The 23,752-nt window shown below is 40.0% G+C and overlaps 1 protein-coding gene across 1 annotated transcript; it reads left to right on the forward strand.

Annotated features, from left to right (window-relative positions):
- The first annotated feature begins 4,667 nt into the window (after positions 1 to 4,667).
- LSM5 (LSM5 homolog, U6 small nuclear RNA and mRNA degradation associated) lies at positions 4,668 to 10,219 on the forward strand. Its single transcript, XM_006258198.3, has 5 exons — positions 4,668 to 4,768; positions 6,226 to 6,321; positions 6,550 to 6,577; positions 8,436 to 8,508; positions 9,970 to 10,219. The coding sequence occupies exons 1-5, from the start codon at positions 4,723 to 4,725 to the stop codon at positions 10,000 to 10,002; spliced, it is 276 nt and encodes a 91-aa protein (XP_006258260.1). The 5' UTR covers positions 4,668 to 4,722; the 3' UTR covers positions 10,003 to 10,219.
- Positions 10,220 to 23,752: the final 13,533 nt, after the last annotated feature.

The raw sequence follows: 23,752 nt of genomic DNA on the forward strand, positions 1-23,752 counted from the left end.
TCTCTCCAGGTTAAATCCTGTTCCTACTGAAGTCAACAGCAAAACTCTTCAAAAATACAGCTGTGCAAGACCAGGCCCTTAGTTATTGAGGGATTCTGTTGACATTGGATGAAAGGATTCTTTCTAAAAGCAAAGAAAAGGATAAATGCTCCAGGAAAATCTCATCATTAATGCAATCCATGTAGACTCCAACTATAACAACAGATTAAAGTCTGCAATTACATAATATTCATCAGCTTCAACAAAAGTTCCATTACATAAGAAATATATTTTAGGGAACAAAAGACATGCTGTAAGGAACTATTCCACACTGGTAGGTGAATGATTACTTATTAGGTCTTTTCAATCACACAGTTCTCTATAATGCTTAGAATAAAGCCAGGAAAGAAAAACATTTATGAAATACTGCCATTATCTTCTCCAGTAATGTGCTATAACCAAAAAGAAGGGCTAGAAACTACCTTTCATATTCAGTTCAGCAAAGAAGAGGTATAGTCTGAGACTGTTTTCACTAGTTTGCAGGTTGTCATAAGGAATCATCTAAGTGAGGTTCCTGGATAAATCTGATTATTGTTTATGAGAGAGGGTTTTTTTCATTGTTTGAAATTCTCCTTCCTGCTAGCTGAGGCAATAAAAAGAACAAGGCATTGTAGAACAAGATGTCAGCTTGTGTAATAAAACAGGAAGCCTGCTGCTGTATTTTAAAGCAAATTGTTGCCATACTCTGTGACTTTTCCATGGTTCACCCTATGTAGCTATGGGCACTTGTGGAAGAGGAATAGAGGTCTGGAAGCTGTCATACACTCAGGTGGAATAATGTCAGGCACAAACTGCTCTGACTTTGTGAAATTTTTCACTCCCTCTGCGCGTAGCTAAGTAACAAAGCACAAATTAGTAACATAGTTCTCCTACCTGCATTGTAATATATTACAGGATAACTGTCAGCAAGTGCAGCATTGGGAAAGTAATAATGACAATCAGGATCAGCTGACTTGATTTTACTTGCAGTGAGACTTGAAACAGATATGCTTTACATTAATAATATGATTAGGAACACATTTCCATGAGCAGTGTGACATTCTTTTCATTGAAGTCTCAAGCATCCATTTTTGAGATAAAGGCTTAATGCACCAGTGACTTTCTGCAGCTTTTCTGTTGGAAAACATTTGACTATGCTTTTGCATTTATCCTGCTTATCTCATGGCAGTGTTACCAATTTACTGTGTAGATATTTATATTTGGGTCTTCCTTAGACAAATTGTGTGGATGTTACAGGAGAGGTGTGACAAGGTGACTTGTCAGGTTTAGCCCCAAGTGAAGGAAAATAAAAGCACAAATGTCACATGATAACCATGTGACTAAAATCCAGGTTCGCTGGGATTTGTGAGCAGCTTGTGATGAGACAGAAGAACTGGTAGAAGACTTGGGGAGTGTGAACTCAAGAATTAGTGCTAGGTGAAGAATGAAAGCTGTTCAGTAAGGTTATGTCTATACCACTTCTCTCTTGACTGGGAAGTAAAGCTTAGTCAGTCACTGCTGCTGGGGGATACCCAAAGCCTGCAATTAGACAATGCAAATGCTAATGAGCGATGCTGAGCTTTTTTGAGGGCATGAGTGCAGACTTGCTTCAGCCCTATTTTGCAGTTTTATATTGCCTAATTGCAGGTATTAGATGTGACCCACTGGGAACAAGTGGGCACAACTAACTTCCCCAGGAGCAGATGTGGGTTCAGGAGAGAAATGGTATAGTTATGGCTTTAAAAGCCATGGAGACTATAGTCTGTGTTAGTCAGGGGAGTTGCTTTGTTTTGATACTATTTATGAGGCTTGTGCTGGAACAATAAATTGTGCCCCAAGGTAAATAAAGCCTTGAAGTTTTTTACTAGTTCCTTTTAGGGTTGGTAAGAAAGCCACCGGCCCAGGAACCTAAATGGGAGATGAGAAGAGTTAGCAAGTTTTACATGATGCACGTCTAAATGTTTTGCAGAATTTTGGAAAATCACAACTTGTTTTCTCAAACATAAGATCTCCATTTGGATATTGGAAGGTTTAAATCTTTATCATTTTCCTTCGTAGTTGAAGGAGCCCTCATTTCATCTCATGAGTGAGATAATGGGTTTTCCTGTTCAAGAATAGGAATGTAATGTCAGGAATATTGCCTTTGTATGTCTCCTTTGTCTATAAAATTATAAATCCCCTATTCTAAAGACATTAATGAAGTGATTCTCAGCCATGGTACCATGAAGTCCTTTCAAGGGTGCTGTGGAGTGCAACACAATGTTAGCACTGGTAGGTGTGCAAACACATATTCATGCTTTACAAGATAAACCCCAGATAGGAATCCATCGTGTCAAAGATATTCTGACCTGTTGTGGTCTTTGAGTTCTTTGCCACAGAAGAACTTCTCTTTAATTTTTCTGTAGTCAAAAAAAGAAGTGAAAGCTAAGAGCTGACATTTTTCAAGTAGTGCCTTGAGTCTAAAAAGGTTGAAAACCACTGCGTTAATGTATATTTCCAAAGGCTGCAGTAGCTCTAAGTGATTGCCAACATCATCATTTGAGTGAACTTCACATGAGAGTGCATCACCTGGATTGGAGGGGTGTAGGTTGTACACCACCTAGATTGTGCATCACCTAGATTGGTTAATTCAGTTTATAGCATGTCCTATGTAGGAACAAGCTGGTACACAATCTTTTTTAAGGCTAATAATCCAAAATGTGAGCACACAACTGAAAAGTGATCCGTAATGACTTGTATATCTTTCTAGGAATGAATAACCAAGACAGTCAGTCACTAACAAACAGAAGTTCCTGGGTGAGTCCTCAATCACACTTGTTTTTGCTTGCATCCAGTTGGGATTAAACTATCTTTCTGTCAGTCCGCATTCTAAACTGAATACCTATATTAAATTCAGGCAACAGCTAGTAGCTTGGCAGTTAAGACATTAAAATTGTGGGTGTGAGGATGCAGCCTTATTTTACACCATTTGTTACTGAAAATGGATTGGAGGCATCATGCTTGTCATTGTCCCATCATAATATTGTCTATTACAGCAAACTTGTTGGGGCATCCAAGAGAAGCGTCCGTAAGCCTTCTCTGCTGCCAGTGTTAACTGTGTTTTTAAGATCAACAGAGATACAGTAGAGGTCAATATCCTGTTTTCTGCATTTCTCTTTATATTTGCTGTGTAAAGATCCTACCTGTTGTGCCTCTCCCTTCTCTGAAATTGCTTTGGTTATACGACAAATGTTTCTCAGCTTTATGGCAACTAAAGTCCATCCAGTAGTAAAACAAACTCCAGGTTCTGTTATCTTCTTTGGACTGATCACTCCAAAAGAAATGTAGGCCATCCCAGACTCCGTAGGTTGACCTTCTCCTGTAAGGCAATTTTCACTTAGCACTAGTGTGTGGTTTCTATAGATGCTTGATTTTTCTGCTAATCATTGCAGTTCATTCTGGCTTAAGTGTCACTGTAAGTGTGTGTATGTTCTGGATCACTTTGTTCAGAGAGGTAAATTTGGCTTTATTTTCACTGGGATACTTATCGGCTGTACAGGCTGACCAGAATACATTCAAAGCAGGCAGCAATTAGGTCATTTTTCTAGCCCCTTTGTCGGACCATAGACGTGAGTAGTGCAGTTCTAAAAAGCTAGCTAGGAAGGTTATTTACAGCCTTTCCTAAAACAACAGTATTAAAAAGGGCTGGTCAGTGTTCTATGGGGGGCTGCTAACTCCACTGCTCCCTGATCCAGCCAAAAAAACCCAACCCCCACAACTGTCCATAGGTTTGCATCTGAAACTCCCAACTGCATTTTTACCTGCACCTTGCCTAACCCTGAAGACTTTCACAGGATGCAGAAAGTTTGCACAAGGTGAGAAGAACTGCAACTATCTATGATTTGTGCTCAGCCGACCTAACGCTTCCAGTGTTGCTCATCAAGGCCCAGCGACAGGAGAGAACACAGTCAAATGCCTATAAACTTAATTATGCAAAAGGCAAGAATTTCTTAGGGTGATAGCTTTTCCTGGAGCAATTATGTAGTTGGCATAAAGTTAGACGAGCTTTCAAACGCAAGATATTCTTCCTCAAGTCTTGAAAGCTGGTCTAACTTTATTTTAACCCAACTGGCTGATCCAATAAGAGCGATTGTTCTAAGAAATCCTTGCTTCTAGCAGACCCTCCGGGCTACGACATCACTCTTGCACTTTTAGCCACACTTTTAGCTTCTCTCATTTCTTGGAGTCTCAGTCCAGCATAGATAGACTCCCTGTGCTGGAAGAAGGGTGAATGCAACCGAAAGCTTGCCAAAAACTTTTTTCTAACTACTTGGTCTAATAAAAGATGCCGCATCTACCCAAAGAAACTTGCCTGCCTTTTGCACTACCATAAACTTAATTCAAAGTGAGAAAGTATTGCCTCCTGCTGCCACGGGTCCCTCCAGACTGTGCAAAGTGGCTGACTTAGGGGATCTGAAAAGCAGAGCATGCACAAGTAAGGACGCAGCGTCCTCTATGCAAGTCTCCCTTGGTCAGTGCCCTGCGTGGCCCTGGGGCCAGAGCATGCGAAAGGGGCTTGGCAAAAGGTCTACTTAATTGCTCCAACATCGATTGATTGAGTCTGGCGGGGGAGGGGGCGCTCCAAGCCATTCAGCTCGCTCCTTCGCATCTCGCTCGGCTTATTTCCCCTTGGAGGCTGTGCGATTGAGCAGGTCTGCTTCCAAAATGGCGGCCAACGCGACGACTAACCCGTCGCAGCTCCTGCCGCTCGGTGAGTGGGTTTCCGCTAGGGTCTAGCGGAGCGGGGAGGAAGCAAAGGCTCTGGTTTCCGCGGGCTCTGGGTGCGTGGGAAGCGCTAGTACTGGCTACAGGGATGGATGGATTGGAGGAGGGGACGAAGCGCGAGAACTGTTAGACCGTTTGCGGGACGCGGCTGGGGGAGGGGAGTCACGTGAGACTGCGCTGCGATCGCGGCTCCCTCCCGGCGTGGGTGGAACGATGATGACGTACGTCGTACGTGGAGTGCGCAGGCTGGGGGGGGGGGGAGGGTGTTACGTGACGCGTGGGAGGGGCGATGCTGCAGCAGGGTGGGGTGGGGACTCTGGCTGTCACTGGACCGGCCGCAGGGTTGTTGTGTGTGTGGAAGTGCTACTTCAGCGGCCCGTTGGCTGTCTGCAGCTGCTTGGTCACTTTTTTATGCTGTGCTCATTACTCTGCACTAGTGGCCAGGCCACTTATTGCACATTTCACCCATGAGTTGTGCAGTATAGGTAACGCGTAGATGGGGCCACGTAAGGATGCAGCTCCCCTCTGGAAGATGTCTGTCCAAAGGCATTTTGGCCTGTAAAAGGTTTCCTCCCATATGCTTCTCTTACAGAGGCAGGAGGGAAAAACGGAGCTCCCAAACGATCCCGTTCTTCCCTAGCTAAAATTCTGCTGTCCCAAAGATTTTTTTAAATGTGGATTATACCTTCTAAGAATGTATTATTTAATTTATCTATCTTTGTTAATGGCAGCACTGCTCAACCTTTGGGACCCTCAACCTCATCCCAGGCCGGATGCTGCGTGGGGTGGTTGTTTTGGACTGGCTGCATGCCAGCCTGACCCCTGTCTACCCACTCTGGCCATGGGCTGGCCTGACCCCACGTGCCTAATCTAGCCGTGTGCAGGCTCAGCCCTGCACGCAGAGCCACAGCATCCAGCTTGCCAGGCTTTTCCCAGGTCTGGAACCTTAGCAGTAGGAAAGGGGCTGCTAACACTGCTACTGCTCCAAATTTTGGGGCCTGTGCAAAGACCTATGTGCCAGATGACATTACCTCATGGGCTGGTGGTTGAGCATCACTGGTTAATAGGATGTAGAAAAAAATGTAAAGATTAAATGTAAACATAAACCCTATGTGAATTGTTATTTAGATTTCTATGCAGCTGGATCTGGAAAGTGCTTAGCATGTTGGGTACTGTTGAAATTGATTATCATTAATAGTAATATTACTAAAACTTCATTCCAAAGTGGGCTCGCTAGGGTTATATAGTACTCGGTATGCCCTTGTGTTGTGTATATAACAGTGGATATCCAAACAAAAGCTATTTTTATATGTATTGGTCTGTCAATGTTTCTGGCATTCTGTTTGAATGTGCACTTGTTTATCCTCACATTCTGTAAAAGGTGAACATTAAAAATAGATGTCCATTTATTCTATATGATGACAAATGCTTTTAAATTTGCAGAGCTTGTGGACAAATGTATAGGCTCACGTATTCACATTGTGATGAAGAGTGATAAAGAAATTGTTGGCACGCTCCTAGGGTTTGATGACTTTGTCAGTATCCTTTACATGAAACATTTTCAGGGTATCAATTTTTGTGTTTGCCTCTTCAATGCCTTTACATGTGTTTTAAGTTCTTTCCAACCTCCAAACATTTTTGCACTGACAAATATGCTACTTGAAGTTGGAAATAAAAAAGGCATGGCTTTTGTTATGAAATGAAAATAAACTTCAGTTTAATAACTTTATGTTTTCTGTAGTTTTATTCCTTGATCCTAGACTTCAGACATGGTTTTAGAGGATGTTACAGAATTGTAAGTATTATATCTTTCTTGGCTATTTTAACTTCGTTGTTTTCACATGCCGAAAAATTCTAACAAAAGAATATATACTGATTTCTGGAAAGCAGAATTCCTATTTGGAGGAGGATGGTGGGGCATGAGGCTTCTTGAGTCTGGTGTGTGTGGTGGAGGGAGGCGGGGGAAGATCCTCAAGAAAGTGCTCACTGTCACAATGCCCTGTAGAGCACTGTGGGAAGGTGGAGAACCCAGACATCTCCTGTCATGCTCTGCAGAGCATGCCACTGTAGTAAAAAGTGCTTATGGAAATAATCTTGTTGGAAACAAGTACTATTGAGGGTTCCACCATTTTTATTTTTGTTTTAGTACATTAAAAGAAGTACATGCCTGTTTGGCTTGCTCTTCAAAGATAATTGAAGCATCTCAACATTACCTCTGTCCGCACCCCTAAGCCTCAGTTTGAAAGTGTATATATTACTGTCCAGTAATTTTTCAGTCACCTCTTAAATGACTATATTAGGAGCGTACAGCTTAGGATCCACAGGCAATGCTTATCAATTTATCCTAAAAACTACTCCTGAAGAAAGAGAAAAAATTAAATATAAACCTTTCTCCCCCCAGTTGTTTGTTTTTTCCATATTTGACTGAGTCATTTGACAGTTAGTTATTATTCAAGCTAGGGCATTGTCTGAAGATCATTAACTCTGGGGCATGCCATTTTGAAAGTTTTATGTCCTTCTGCTCTTGAACATGTTAGGATTTTGGTATGTGACTAGAAGGGTGAGGAAGATTGGCCAGCCTTGAACTGTGCATTTCTGGTGGAAAAGTCAGTGATTGAGCATGGATACCTCACCAGTATCAATGCTATGTACGTTCTTCTGTGGTTGAGAGGAGGCTTTTGTTTTGGCATTTTTTTCCTAGATGGTAGCTGTATGTACCCTGCCAGCTACTGTGTAGTGTAGAGATCCCTAACTTAGTGTTAAACAAGTTACCTTGGGTACCTGAACCAGTTTACTCATGGCACCAGTGAGCTCTTCTTACCCTGCTGAAAGCACTGTTGATATTCCTTAGTGTTTGCTACAGAAAAGAGTTTCTGTAACTGATGTGCTTAAATGGAGTAAAAAGTCCTAGTGTCCTGAAGAAAGTCACATTGTGCCCACAGGCTTCTTTTCCAATTTTATGATTGATCCAGTAAAAGGTATCCCACAAAATTCTGTTGAGTCTCACATAGTGCAAATAAAGCAGTTTGCAGGCCTTTTTTATATGCATTAGCATGTTTAGATTATAGAGGGCATTTTGGCCTGCTTTGTTGCCAATTACATGGTTGCTAAATCTTGTGAAACTAAGTTACCTTGAATTGGACACTTAATGCTTTTTTCTAAATTGAGGATAGAACCTTGTGGAATAGCTGTCACATGCCTTGGCACATGAACTTTTTAAAGTGTTTTCCTACTTAACAGCTTTCACTTCCCCCTGATCTCCACATTAGATAACCCACTAAGCTTAGTATTTTTAATTCTGTCTGCATGTCAAAAAACAATGATCAGAATCTAGGATAAGGAATGTTTTGTTGTGTGTCCTTGCAAGCTTATATAGCATGCCATTGAGTGTTGAGAGTGGTTAGCTTATAAAACTTTATCTGTTGAATTCTTTTTTTTCTGAATTGAACAGAAAAACAAAGAACATCGTAATGTTAGGTCCTTAGAACACACAGCGGACCTGTACCAAAATGTATAGTGTTGCTTGACTAAAATATTTGTTAAATAGCCGAGCTCAGTACAGAGCTGTAAACTTCACTACAATTCTTATCGCATATTCTTGGTTCTCTTAAACTCTTATTTACTCAGTCTTTTTGTTCCTAATGTTCATTTAGTGAAATTACACCTGAAGGAAGAAGAATTACAAAACTAGATCAGATTTTGTTAAATGGAAACAACATAACAATGGTAAGTTCTGGAAAAAAAAAATTTACCTTAGCATATGGACAAGTCAGTTGAAAAATTCCCTTGAGTAAAATAGAACTACTTTTTTCATTTTTGCTAACTTTTTAAAACTGGTGCTCTAGACAGATTAGATACAGTTCATACTGTAGTTCAAGTAGTTACAGACTTAAAAAGTGATTGCTGAACAAGTGTAATGGTACCATTTCAAAACCAGAGGGGAAAAAACCAGAAGTGTGAAATCAGTTGTAATGAACTAAAATCATAAAGCTGCTGATGCATGTTTCAGTTTGGACCTGCAATAATGTGGTATTATACAGATTTGGTTACAAAGAAGAATGCTAGGGCTTACAAAGGTAGATGGAAACAAACTTCTACTTGGAGTTACTGCTATTTATTAAAAAAAAGAAAAGGGGAAAAAAAGGCATGCTTATTGCATACCTGCTCTTAAGAATCTGAATATTCATATCAACAAAATGACAAAGATGGCAAAACTTCTAGCAATTTCTTTTATAGGTACCCCTTTTTATTTTGTGTTGAAGTTATATTTGTTGGCTTCTCTTTCTTGAGGCATATTGAAGCATATGCTTATCTGTTGACAATAGTACCAACTTGGATTCCTTCTAGAGCAGTAGTGCCCAACTCATCTGGCCCCATGGGTCCAGATCCAGTCCACAGGTCAGATCTGGAGTGCAAAGCTGTGTAATCTGGCCCCTGGGGCTGGAATTTGGTGGTATCGCTAATTAATGTGATTCTCAGAGTTATAGCAGCAGTTCTTCTTCCCACCTCCAAATTCCCAGCCCCATGGAGATCTCCAGAGGCCAGATGACAAGGCTCCATATCCTGAATCCTGCCTGTGGGGCTCCCCACACGTCCAGAAATTTGATGGTAGGACTAGTGGCAGCAGCATTAATTGCCATGGTGCCCTGAGACCCTTGTGGAGCTCCATTTGCTGGATCTTGGTCACCCGTGCTCTCAAGCAAGGGGAAAATATAGCATGTTTAGTCAGGAGTGACTGGTTAATTAAAATATATCAAATGAGAAGACTGGAACCATTTAAAAAACCATTCACTCTTAAGAAAATATTTACTATTTCCAGTTACTGTGTGGTTTGCTCAAGAACAAGTCAGTCATGGTAAGAATGCCAAGTACAGTGTGGAAAATAAAAGGAGTAAGAGTTTGAAAACACAGGAACATTTCATTATCTGAAAACAAAAGCTACATCATTCTTCATTTGATCTGATCCTGTGACTGCTTTTTTTGGGAGTAGAGTTGATAGCAATTTGATTCAGTTACCTAGGAGCACACATGTGAAATTGTGTTCTAGCATGACTTCAAACTTGCTCTTTCCTAAGTGTGTTGTGGTTAACTGTGTCACATTCTGACAATTCTTGCACAAGGCTTAAAATTAAATATGAACATTTTTCATACTGTCTCTTCATACACAATTGTCTTTTTGTTTTATAGCTGGTTCCGGGAGGAGAAGGACCTGAAGTATAAACTGCTGTGTTTCTCTCTGAAGACTCTTGTTATGTGTTGTTCAGTGAGGCATTTTGGGTTTTTTTTACATTTAATGTTGATATTTGATAAAAAGTAAATATTTCCTTTTCAGGGAAGATGCATAGTTAATGCTGACTTTGTAAGTTAAATAATGATTCTTTTTGTACAGACATATTGATATGCTGCTCTGAATAAAAGATATTTTCTTTTTGTTAAATATGGTGGTTGGTTGTCTAATATTACTGTATTAGAAAAAATGCCTGCAGTTAAAAAAGAAATCGGGGAATCAAATTTGATGGACACAATTTGTTGTAACTGCTCCATGCATAAGAAAATAATAGCTTTTTTGCTCGAACCAGTCAGTCAGCCGTTATTTTAAATTTTCTGTTTCACATCTTGCATGCTATTCTGTAATGTGGGCGTAACATAGAACCTGTGCTAAAATCTCATTCCTTTGAAGTAAGAGTTGGAGACTAGACAGTTATTTTTATCTAAATAATACTTTCATCAAGTACATGCATTCATTCTTATCATCCACACAGGAGTTGTATCACCCAGCATATGTAATGACATTCCAACAGGAACTCGGCTGGGTTTTTTTAGAAATTGAACCAAAATTTGTGTCCGTGGGTCAAAGACCAGTTTTATTGGCTTATGGCTCTACTATCCTTTGGCTTTTAGTATCTTTTGTCGTCTTTTTTGGAAATACATTTCTTTTTCTTGTTAAGAAAAAAAAATTGTAATCTTGCGGTCAAAAGAAAGCAAGGGGATATCAACACTATATATTGTTCAGGAAGAAAAAAAATAGTAGTTTTGGAGCTTCCCACTCACATGGGTGGGAGACTGCACTTCTGCCACTAAGTGGTGCTATTTGTACTTGAATAAATTGGGATTCTGCTATGCCTCGCTTACATGGTTCAAAATACCCCTCCTTCCAGAAGAAATATAACTTCCTATCTTTTGATTTTTTTTTTTTTTTTTTCCTCCATGATCCAGAGGGTGACCCAGATCACAGGAGGGGGTTTTTTTGCTTTAGAAAAGTTCTAAATTAGGAAGTGGTACATTCTTAATATAAAATGGAAAATGGAGTCTGGTTCTGAAGCGGATCCATTGCAGCTTGTTTTTCTTCTTTGGTAGTCTCAATATTAACTGTTTTCTTTGAAGAAGAATCACAGATCTCTTGTTGCCTACAGAGATGCATTGGGACAATTTTGTGGGTTAAACAAATGCATCACCAAAAATGTGAAGGAGAATAGGGAAAGGGACTCGGGAGAGACCTAGGGTGGAGAGAAATTGTTCTCTGAAATAGGCCAAAGCAAACTGTATTGTCCAACTTTATCTGATTGAGGAAGCTATACTCTATACCAGAACTTCAACTGAAGTAAAATGAAGATTTTTTTTTTATTTTTTTTTTAATTTTCTCTCTCTCTAAAGAAGAGCGCTTTCTTTTAAGACCAGGAGCTTAAGGGATATGCTCTGTGTGTCAACCCTGCTTGAATTGGCCTGTTACAGGTAATCTGAATGAATTCACCAAATGGCTTCCCATGCCCATCCTTAGCCTTTCCTGTAATTAGGGATACATTCTTTTAACAGTCTTAGGTATGATAGAAATATGATGCTCTAATTAACTGAAGTCAGTTTTGTTCATTAGAAATTGATTAGGGTCACTAAAACAGTGTTGGCTTCCAGCTAGTAAAACTGAGGTTTTTTGTTACCATCATTTCATCTTGCCCTCCATCCTTTTGAAAGATAACTTACTGCAAAAAGTACCTCTCCACTAGACCTCGCTTGGAAATGTGACTACACTTTTGTCCCAAAGTACCTATTTTTCACAAAAACTTTAAGCTATTAACTTCTATTAAATTGTTTCATGAAATTAAATTCCAAAAGTATTATTATATAGTATAGCATGTTAACAGCATGAAATGTAGAGTTCCTTAGTTTGGATCCATCTCTCTTAGACTCAACCTCTGAAACTAGAACAGTGGGACAGAGGCATGTTGTGAAGTATTGATCCAAAATATAATATTAATAGCTGGCTTCACACTTACCTTTATTTTACTTGCTGTTTGGATATGTGAACCATTTATTCAGTATGTGAACGTAGTTTGCAAGAACAAGTTGCCAAAATTGGATTCATGAAGGGAAGGGCAAGCAATATTTAGTTCTTTTGTCAGAAGAGGAGTGAAATGTATGTCCTTTTATTCTCTGCAGGGTTTACCTGTTATTCCTAGAATAAAATCTGGTATTGTCTCTTACTTTTGCTGTGATAACTACTACTTATCTTCAAAGAAGAAGTGCTAATACTTCTCATGGGAAGAAATTGGGTGCATAACTCCTTGAAGGCTGTATATATTGCTTTTTAATAGCATCTGGCTGGAAAACATTTCACAAAAGGCGAGAAAATGTTAGTTTGTGCTAAAGAAATTTAAAGTAGTTCATGCATTGGTTTTACTTTTTCAGCTATCTTACTCACTACTTATACCACTTGCTAATTAAGAAACAAACTGCTGTGTTGGGTTCTGTAGAAAGCTAATGTTTATTCACATTGCTGCTGTTCTGGCCTTCAAGATTTGTCACAGAGTTGCTTTGTAGAATACTGTTAGGTTTTTACCATACCATAGAGAGAGAGAGATGAACTAAAATAAAATGAGCCATAGCAGGTGCGTGATGTTGACAGCGGTTTCAAAATGCTAGTGAGAACTGGTCCAAAATATATTTCTGTGGTAAGAGTTGTCTGAGTTGCTGTGACTACAGTTCTATGGTAACAGGCAACTTCCCTTATCAGCATGTGCTGCGGGAATCCCCTAACAATGAAATGTTTGCTTTATAAAATAAGATATAGAGGCAAGTCCTGGTCCCATTGTGGTCAATTGCAACATTTGTATTGACTTCACTGGCTACTAGTATTTTTGATATTTGGGATTTGGAAACTAGAAGTATGGTGAACAAGTTCTTAAAGAAATGATTTTGTCTGCTAGTCCAATCATGCTATGATTATTTTACTTCGAGAGCTATTTACAATTATTTTGAGAGTCAAAGAAAAGCCTTGTCCTAAAACAAGCTGAAGTTGAGCAAAACTGTTCCCTATCAGTAGTAGAGAAAAAAATACAATCATCTCTTCTCAGCTTCATGGAATTCTAACTAGAATGCAAGACTATTATTTTGTCTCTCAGTATTTTTGCTTTGACATGTTAACTGGTGAAATTTTTACACATACAAGAGTATCCAATGCTATAAATCTCTTCTTACACATCAGGGTATATTTTCACTGATTTGTCTATATCTTGTCAAGAAGTTATGGTGTATGAATTGTTATTTGTTGCCATTGATGACACAGGTTATAGTTCAACATTTGTTCCTGAGAATAGTCTAGTCTTGTAATTCAATGCATCTCCTTCTGATAACTTTAAAGCTTCAGCAGATGTTAGCATTTGCTGTTCTTTTATGAATTTTTAGAGTGAATGACCGAACATTTATGATATTCATAGAGAATGGCTTTAATTTCTTGTAAAGAAAACAGTGCGAGATTTAGAAGTGTTCTTGTAATTGAGTAAAATACAACAGTGGAAACTTAATGGCCTTGTCTGAGTTTGAGACCTGTTTAACCCTTTATACACAGTTAATTCCAAACGTTGAAAAATGTGCCTATGCATATCATTTGTGAATTTTTAAGTACAGAGGTTTTGGTTTATTAGTGATTTTAAAATGGGCTTTCTTGCTTCTTATCATTAATACTTTCCATAGGTATTGTACTACTTTAGTTAAGTTGCTATACTCTTACTACTCTTCACTGTTCATTACCTATAGGTAAACATGCAGTAAGAGTTTGTGCTTAAACCAATTATTTAGGGGCAGTTTTTTAAAAGTTCCACCATGTGTGAGCATTGAAAATTGTGCCTATAAGTTTTTGGTGTGCTGATCAGCTTTGCCTTTAATGGAACTATGCTGATTTTAAAATGCCTGAATTTTATTTGTACAGTTGAGCCTGTTTGGTTCTTATGCTGTACCCAATACTGTATTATCTGAAATGTGGCAATTGCCTTCCGTAAATGAAAAATATCTTCATGACAAAAATAAAATGACCCAATTTAGTTTCTGTTATTTGTAATGATGCTCAAGATAGAAAGATCTTGTCCTGACTTTCAACCTATGGTGAGTTCATAGAACGGAGTTAGGAAAATCATCTTCCAGATGCAATTTGTTTTGCCTGCAAGTAAGATATGACTAGTAACAGCATTTTGGGAGTCAGTGTTCCCTATTTCAGTGCTTTCCAGAGCAAACGTTCAATTTACAGTTAAAATCATTTTACCAACTGTTAGCCCCACAGATTAACTACCAACTTTGAGAGTTAACGGGTTATTTTTACCTTGAGTACTATTACTAGTGATAAACGTGCTGCAAGACAAATTACAATCTGAGTGTGATAAAGCAGAAACTGCAACCTTTTCACCTTAGAAACTTACTAAATTTAGGTGGTTTTCTATGAATATCAATAATATAAAGAAAAAAGTATTGCTGCTGTTGTAACCTGAAAAAAAACCCTAAGAGCCACACGCACAATGGCGTTTATGATGCAAAAGTTCTGCCCAACTGAGGTTGTGGTTATATATACCATCTTTTGATTTGCAAATCTTTTCCTAGAAGTCGGTATGAAACAAAACAGATACAGTTCATGATACAGAAACTTGGTTCATTTGTTGTATATTAACCTTAACATTTTAACCATGAGAGTTATAAAACTCTGTTTATAGATGACAACTAGTGCAGCTGAGATACTTGGATACTTTAGTATTGGGAACAATACAAGAATTAATTGTTGGGATAAGTCTGTAATTTACATCAGCTGAAGTTCTGTCTCGGATTGAAACACAGAATGCATCGAAATACATTGGCTATAAACATTTATTTCCAGAGTATTTTATGAAGAGTTAAAAAGTGCCAGCATTTGACCTTTAGTTTCTACGCTGCCTTTTCTATGCTTTAGGCTCAGGTTCAAACATTTTTATTGGGAAAACAAAGCACTCTAATTAAAATCTTCATTCAGTGATCTGCCCAACACTTACTGAGATCACATTGAAGTTAGGCCCCTGACTTCCTGGATTACCTCTACAGATTATTTTTTCTGCTAAACCTGGCAAGTCAACTGTGTGTGTATGTATACGCAATAACACATGACAAGTAACCAGGCAACTGCATGCTCCAGATGCGGTGGGAGACACAAAACAGCTAGCTGATTACTTTTCCACAGACTGAAAGCACCAGACCCTTCTGTAGCCTTGTTTCTTCTAATTTATAAGATGGTATTTCTACAGTGCTCCTCCTTAAGTGCTCTTAGTGTGTGTGTGTGTGTGTGTGTGTGTGTGTGTGTGTGATTTTTATTTTGGAATTATTTTTGTAGTTTCTTTTTCCATTTAAAATTCTTTATCTTAATTCTCATTTGTGCTACATTTTGTAGATAGTATCATAGTTGGTAGGGTTGGAAGGGAGCTGAACAGATCATCAAGTCTGATCCCCTGCCACAGGCAGGAAAGAATGCTGGGGTCAAATGACCCTGGCTAGGTGATGATTTAGCCTCCTTTTGAAGACCCCCAGGGTAGGAGCAAGCACCACTTCCCTTGGAAGTTGGTTCCAGATCCTAGCCGCCCTGAGAAGCAGTGCTTCCTGATGTCTGCTTGAACCTACTCTCAGTCAACATTATGGCTTGTTATTCCTCGTTACTCCTGGTTGTGCTTGAGGGAACAGGGTCTCTCCCATTCCCCGCTGGTCCCCCTTGGTAAGTTTATAGACAGCCGCCAGATCCCCTCTTAGCCTTCTCTTGTGGAGGCTGAACAGGTTCAGGTCCCGTAGCCTCCCCTCAGGGCCTGCTCTGCTGTCCCCTGATCGTGCGAGTCGCCCTCCTTTGGACCCTCTCAATGCTGGCCACATCCTTCCTGAAGTGCGGTGCCCAGACCCGGACACAGTATTCCGACTGTGGCCTGACCAATGTTGCACAGAGAGGGAGGATCACCTTGGACCTGCTTGTGATGCATCTGTGGATGCATGACGAGGTGTGGTTGGCCCTACTCTACTGCGTCTTCACGTTGGCAGCCCGTGTTCATCTTGGAATCAATAATGACTCCAAGATCCTTTTCTGCCTCTGTGCTGATGAGAATGGAGTTCCCCAGCCTGTAGGTATGCTGCTGGTTCTTCCTTCCCAGGTGCGGTACCTTGCACTTGTCAGTATTGAAACCCATCCTATTCTCATCCGCCCACCCTTGTAACCTGTCCAGGTAGCCTGTCCCTCCTTTCTAATGTGCCTACTTCTCCCCACATCTTAGTGTTATCCACGAACTTGAACAAGATGCTTTTCACCCCCTTGTCCAAGTTGCTGATGAAGATGAACAGTGCAGGCCCGAGGACTGAGCCTTGGGGAACCCCACCACCCACATCCCTCCAGATCGAAAACAACCCATCCACCACCACTATCTGGGTGCAGCCCTCCAGCCAATTTGCGACCCATCTGACTGTATAGGCATCGATGCCACAGTCGCCTAAATTTTTGATGAGAATGGGGTGAGGGACCATGTCGAAGGCCTTCCTGAAGTCCAGAAAGACTACGTCCAGCGCAACATCTGCATCCAAGGATTTTGTGACCTGGTCTTAAATAAAACCAAAATACAGTTGATTTTTTTTTTGTCTTTGTTTGTTTGTTTTTTGTTGTTGTGTGTGTGTGTGTGTGTGTGTGTGTGTGTGTGTGTGTGTTTGTTTGTTTTAATGAAATGTCTAGTCTTGATCACATGTGCATTCTTTAGTCTTCAACCAGAGACCTTTTGCTTTAGCAGTACCTGTAGAGGACACCAGCTCTGCCTCTTGTATCCCTGCTTCATCAACAAGGGTATGAAAATAGTGGTGTATACTCCCCATTCTCAGTTCTTCTCAGCTGCTGAGAGGAAATAGTCTATCAGTCAGTTAAACAAAAGATCTTATAGCTATTTCTATCAATCCAGCATTTTATTCAACATTTGTCAGCACCTGATTGTTCATGTAAAATATGTCCTGTTTCCTTCCTGTCTTTTCTGTCTAAAAGAACCACAACAGTTTCATAATGAATTATACTGAGGAATGTTTATTTAAAGGAGGTTGTTTTGCAAAAGTGTTCTTTAAACGTGAAAGTCAAAATGCTGAAATTAAGAATCTGTAGAACCAGAATTTCAAGAGAGATCAGTACCTGAAATCTTGGCTTCCTTTTCAAAATTGCTCCACCCCACAAACTGGATGCAGACCATGGGATCCTCACAAGCTGGATTCAGGTGTGGGGGCAGGACCAGTGACAGAAGTGGCAGAACTGTGGCAGCACAGTCCTTGTTCGTCTCCCCTGCCATCAACAGTCATACTCCTTGTGGCCCTGTGGCAGACTGTGGCAGGTTCCAGGCCCTGGTAGCTCTGCCTTTGAATTTCCTGGTTCACCAAGAATTCTGCAGGCCATGTTTTTGATACCCTTGTGTTTAAATTAATATGTACTTCAATAGATAATGGAAGTGTTTAAACTCATTAGAGCGAACAAATGCAGACAGAGCAATGGGTATGCCACAAATTAAGCCCCATATTCATCCTGAGTGGCACTTTGATTCCTTTCTTTTATCTGATCTTCTGTTCTGCTTTCTGCTCCCTTCTCTGTGCTTCCTATTCTCTGCCACATTTTCTCCAGATCTGTTGCATGCCACTTGTGGGATGTGCTGCAGATTTGCCGCTTATTAGACTGAGAAACCTCTTCAGAGATAGGAGAAAGACCAACCCGAATCTTTAAACCCTTCTGAGTTTAGGAAACTGACTCTTTCACTTTTAGATGGCCAATGACTTATTTAACCTGGAACTGACAACTATCGGATCAAATAAGCCAGTGCTTATAGGAAGTTCTTAATTTAGCTTGCAGATTCTGAAAGCTCAAAAAATTGGGATGAGCATCTGTAATCTTGTAGGCTTTATTAGCTGTCTAAAAATATTGAGGTTCACACCCTAATAGTTATAATGAAGACACCTGGAACTCTCATGTAAAACAATTAATGAAACTGTCATATTCTATAAATGGCCTTTATAAATTTAATTTACCCACCAAACTTCTTAATTCTATATTTATTCTTAATCAGTCATTACCAAAAAATAAATGTGATGTTTTTTCATAGTCTTACCAGTTGCCCCTTTACAATTCTCACCTGAAGCCCTAGTAAACAGCTGTCAGCATTGTACTTTTCCCTTTGGAGTTTATTTTTAACATACTTGAAATATATGGAAGTACAAGAGTCACCCAACAAAATAAATGTTAAATGTGAAGTTGTATTGCTTGCTTATTCATTCAGTCCATTTCTACCATTCCAGCATAATGCTGCTTTTGCTGTTAGAGACATTGCAAAATATAAGTAATCTGGAACCCACAGCCCACATGCTTCCTCCCTGGGCCCCACACAAAGAGTCCAAGTGACTTGCTCAGATACAGAGGTCATCAGTGGCAGGGCAGAGAATTGAGCCATAGCCTCCTATTTTCCAAATTAGCACCTTTACTGCTGGGCCATCTTTTCCCCACAACTCTTCCAGGAACATGTCAGAAAATGTACCAGTATTTACATTTCAAGTGTTTACATATATTGCATCATGCATAAGGAGGTATCCTATACAAAATCCTTATTAAAGAAACATTAAGAATATTTCTATAACCTTAGCTTTCCCTTCTGTGGGTGTGCATAGTTTTGCCTATGATTAGAGGGTCACATTTTACTATTTTGCATTATCCCTGCCTTATTCAGTAGTTCCTGCCTTATATCAGACAGTGATAGATGAAAGTGCATCTTTCAGCGTGAGGAGCTGGTTGCAGTGAAAGTCATAGCCTACCTGGCAGGGGAAGGTGCTGGCTATCAGGGCAGCAGCCAAGATGGTGACTGCTCCCTTGTGCCTTTCCACCAATCAGTGTTGAGGGGTGGGGCTGCCTCCCCACATCATTGCCCAGGGGTGGGACTGCTCCAGAATTACTGTGAAATTGGTTCTTTGGGCTGTGACCAAGTCACAAAAATTGCTTTCTCTCTCTATGAGTTAGGTACCAGGTGGGTCCCTACTTAGAACTTATTTCTCTTTTTTGTATAGTTTTCATTATTGAGGCATGCAGTCTAGTGACCCTAACTCTTATAAAATGATTTTTTTTGTCAGAATAATGATGGGCATCATTAAAACCTCACATTCAGTTCAAGAAATACTCCATGCAAAATTTCATTATTTAAAATGCTTGAGTGAAAAATGATAAATACTCTTTAACTGCATTATACAGTTGTCATTTAGTGGGACTTTTGAGCTTAATTAACTTAATTGACTTAATTAATGCAATTCAGCCAGTGTGTCATATCAGCAGAGACATCAGTCTAAACCATTTGGTTTTTTTCCTCCCTGTTTTTGTTGTTGACAGAATTTTAGCTTCCTTGTTGAAAATAGACATGGTGTCTGCTGTGTTTCTAGAGCAGGGGTGGGCAAAACGTGGCCCGGGGTCCGGATGCAGCTCTCTAGGCCATTCTATCCGGCCTGTGCAGCCCCTTAAAAATTTAGAAAATTAATATATATCTGCCCCTGGCTGCCTATCATGCGGCCCTCGATGGCTTGCCAAAACTCAGTAAGCAGCCCTCCGCACAAAATAATTGCCCGCCCCTGTTCTAGAGGGATTAGATGCCTGATATTATTCAATTTTAAATCAGTGGGGAGGAAAGTATAACCCATGCAGATTGACTCACTGTTCTTACAGGTCTTTCTATTTTTACTGTACTTGTATTTTACTTTTACTTTTCTTCTGTTGTACTTGTACCCCTCCTACAGGCCCTTTGAGACTGGTTAGCTGATGTCAGGAGACAAGCTATAAGTGCAGCATTTGCAAACAGTTTCTAACTAGCCATTGCCATTGCAGCACAAAAATGTATTTATTTCCTTACATGATATCTAGGTATTGACATGGTCACATGGGTTAATTTTTAAATTTGAGCTAAATTAGGTGTGAAGTTTCTCTTTAGAAGGAGAAATAGCATTTGTTCCCTCAGGTCAGAAGTGTGTTGAATCATAGTGCTTAGGGCTTTGTAATAGTAATCAGAACATAGTGACTCTCTCCTTTTAGGATTTGATTGTTAGGCTGGGCTAAGATATTTGTCCATTTCAAGCCTGGTCAACCTCTCCCATGCAACTGAGCTGTTTGAGAAACAAGAGAATAGCCATTTAAATAATGAAATTATTAATAACATTTGAAGGTATAACTTTTTAAATTAAATGCAACACTCCTAACACTGGAATGGCTTGATTAATTTAGTTTACAGTCTACAGAGTGTGCATAGCTTTTAAATCTGAGGAAGCTGCCTTACATTTGTTTAGTACTAATTAGTATATTAACAGAGTAGGATCTGTGCTTATTCCATAGCGCTTTATGGATGAAGCAGTTGGCTGCAATCCTTGTTTGCTTGCTTGAAGAAATGTGCTACTGATCATAGTGCAAATGTATCAAGCATTTTCATTATTTACATAAACAACTTAGCATTTTTCCTGCATTATTACTAATTAGAAAAAATACGAAAACACCAGATGAAAAAAAATATGTTGCTCTTTTAATTGCAGTCTAGGCTGTGATTATTTTCAGAAAACAGTGTAAAATGGTAAATCTTTTGGGAACGTAAGTAACTTGGCAGGAAAAAGCTCATTTTCTTTGTGCTTTGAAATGAAGTTAAAATGTTGGTCTACAGACTTTTTTTTTATGTGGGGTTTACAGGCAGAAGACATTTCTCTTCATGATTTTTTTAGTTGCCTTGTATGCTGGTAATCTGATGCATAACTTTATGGCAGTGGGGTTTTTTATATACTAGAATATTGGTCTACTTCACATGGTGAGTTTTTTTTTTTTTTTTTCTGAACTGAATGAAAACATCAAAAGAAATATGATCTTATGTTTTACAGTATCATTGGTTATTAAAGAGGATATCCTACACTACCAATGGGTTTATTGACACCAAATGTTTCCTTAGGATACAAACTCCGTTGTATTGACTTCTAACTTCAGTCAAGGATGCATTTGCCCTGTTTGTGGTTTTTCCTTTTCAAGCATACTGCTAATATATTTTTTTTCAACATAAAAAATATTAACCGATTCCAAACAGAATTGCAAGTGGATCTTGTTAAATCAACCTCATTAGAAAAAATATTTTTATATAACTAGTGGCTGTATTTTCTTGTGTACTAAAGGTACCTGTATATCTCCAAAGGGATACAATTATACCCTCATGGCAAATGGGAGAAGATGGGGAGATTAGCAGGAAGGCAGAGGTGACAAGGAAGGGCTTGGTTGGTCTGAGAGCCCCATTTCCACTGAGGTGGCCTTCCTAGGTCCACGTGAGAGGAAACAGCAAACAGTGCAGCATAGTGAGAGGTGGACCATTGCGGATGGTGACACCCTCAGTGGCTGGTCTGGGGAACATACAGGGAAGGATTGTAGTGGGTGACTGCCACTCCTTCCCTCACCCTGTTCCCTCTGGTGAAAATGTACTGATGCAGCAGGCTCCAGAATGCATCTACTTAACTCATCCAGACCCTTAAGCCTTTCCAACAGTAATTATTATAGGGCAAAAGCTATAAAAGACCCTGACAACTTAACAGTTCATTTCAACCTTTTGACAAAGGCCACTATACTGACATGATGCAACTTTTTCCACCAAATCAATATGAACTCAAATGTTTTTCTCTGACATTTATTTAGCCCAAGGCTTTATTTTCACATTGGTACCTCTTGTCACTCCAGTCTCAATTGGTTTTGTCCCTATTTAGTGGGATAGTGAAGTAAATCATTAGAAGCTTACTCTTGTAAGGTATTAAGCATTCTGACCCATTTCTGACAAAACACTTGAGCATGTGCTTAGTTTTAAGCTCATGAATAGTCCTCTTGGAGTCAAGGCCAGGTAGGGACCACAGTACTCGGCACCTTTCATAATTAGGGCTATTTATAACCAGCTGTTTTTATCATATACTTTCTAGCGTTGAGGTTCATCAGTAAGCTGTATGTAAAATTTAAAATAGAGTGCAAATGAACAGTTTTAAAGACAATCTTACACCACCATTGTGATGATACACTGGGTCAGTCTTATTTCACCTAGTAGGCATTTATGTACGATCCTATTCCACCCTGCCAGAGTTCCTGAAAAACTTTTAATCCAAAAGGTTGTGCTCTTCCTTACTACTTTTTGTGACAGACCACATAACCATTGAGATTCTCCTGGGACAGTCGCTGCTCTCCTAGGAGAGACACAAGTGTACAGATGTCCAGGATTTTTCTCCCAGAGCAAAAATGGTTGCTTCAGGAGAAAAATAACTTGGAACAACCAAGGTGAAATTGCTTCCTGGACAGTTTCTCCTGTGAGAATGTGTGTACATTCTCTTCTGAGAGAAGATACACTGCAGTCCTCCAACATCCCAGGGTGCTTTGCTCTGTCCTTCCACCCCCTCCCACCTCTTGGGAGACAATGTGTCATTCAGGTTGCACTAAGATAAGGAGCAGAACATGTCCCCATCACAAGGCCAAGTTTGTGCTGCAGGGAGACAGTCTGCAAGGCAGTGTCTGGGTCAGGCAGTCAGGGCTGCCCTATGTACTGGTGCCACATCTCACCATTCAGACCAAAGGAGGCTACAGAGCACACTGAGATGTGATCACAAGGGATCCACAGTATCAGCACTACAAGCTCTCTGCTGTTCAAGGGCTCGGCATTTGAATGTCTGTTCGGGTACCTCTGTGTATTTTTTTTCTATCAAGAGAACAACCCTGGGAGAATTCTCTCAGATCATTTGGTAAATCTGCTATTTTTATTATACCAACTTGGATAGTTGGAAAAAATTCTTGCAAAGATGAATTTTTTCCAACTGTTTGAGTTGGTCTAATAAAAGATATCAGATTTACCCAAAGAACCTTGTCTACCAATGTCCTTAGACCAACACAGATACACCCTATTAGGGCTGTGTGAAGCTTTGGTCCCTGATTCAATTCAGTGGAGATTTGGCTCAATTCGGTGGCCGAATCTCCGACTCCGAATCAAATCAGAGGATCATTTAATCTCTCCGAATCGATTCGGAAAGATTCAGTGATTTGGACATAGACACAGCTTTAAATGCTTTTTCTATATACCTCAAGGTACCAGGTGGCTCGTGAATGCTGCAATGCTGGGCGCATAGAGTGTCCCACAGAAGTGTGGGGGCCTCCCCAGCGCACACAACAGACCTGGAAGTGAACCAGAAGCTCTGGTGCAGAACACTTGGTGGTGGAGCCTGGGCTCAGGGGCCGAGGAGCTGGAACTGGACTCATTGTACTGGCAATGGATGAAACAGCTGTAGGGTGACTGGCACTGTCAGCCCATGCTTGCCTTCCTGACACTGATCACAATGTCCACCAGGGCCCAAGGGCCCCAGATTCTACAGCAGGCCACTTGCCCTTGGGCACCCTCTCCCAATTTCTAGCTGGCTAGTTAGTAGCTTGGTAGGCTAGATGTACTTGCTTCAGGGGCTGCATGTTTGACACCCAGAGATTACATGATCCTTGAGGTCCCTTTCAACAGTTCTAATATAAATACATGAATTTTCAAGGAGATTTAAATACACTGAACATGCTGCATAGGGGTATGCTACTATCTGAACTAGAAGGAGACGAAGACATTTTAAACCAGAGTCAAAGTTTCTCTTTAGGATCATTTTTCTGAGACTTTTTTTTTTTTTT

This window comes from Alligator mississippiensis, chromosome 5, assembly GCF_030867095.1.
Source record: "Alligator mississippiensis isolate rAllMis1 chromosome 5, rAllMis1, whole genome shotgun sequence".
In the NCBI taxonomy this organism is placed as follows: Eukaryota; Metazoa; Chordata; order Crocodylia; family Alligatoridae; genus Alligator; species Alligator mississippiensis.

Coding starts and splice junctions, on each gene's coding strand:
- LSM5 (XM_006258198.3), top strand. CDS start 4,723: ATGGCGGCCAACGCGACGACTAACCCGTCGCAGCTCCTGCCGCTCG. Junction 4,769..6,225: donor GTCGCAGCTCCTGCCGCTCG/GTGAGTGGGTTT, acceptor TTAAATTTGCAG/AGCTTGTGGACAAATGTATA. Junction 6,578..8,435: donor TTAGAGGATGTTACAGAATT/GTAAGTATTATA, acceptor ATGTTCATTTAG/TGAAATTACACCTGAAGGAA.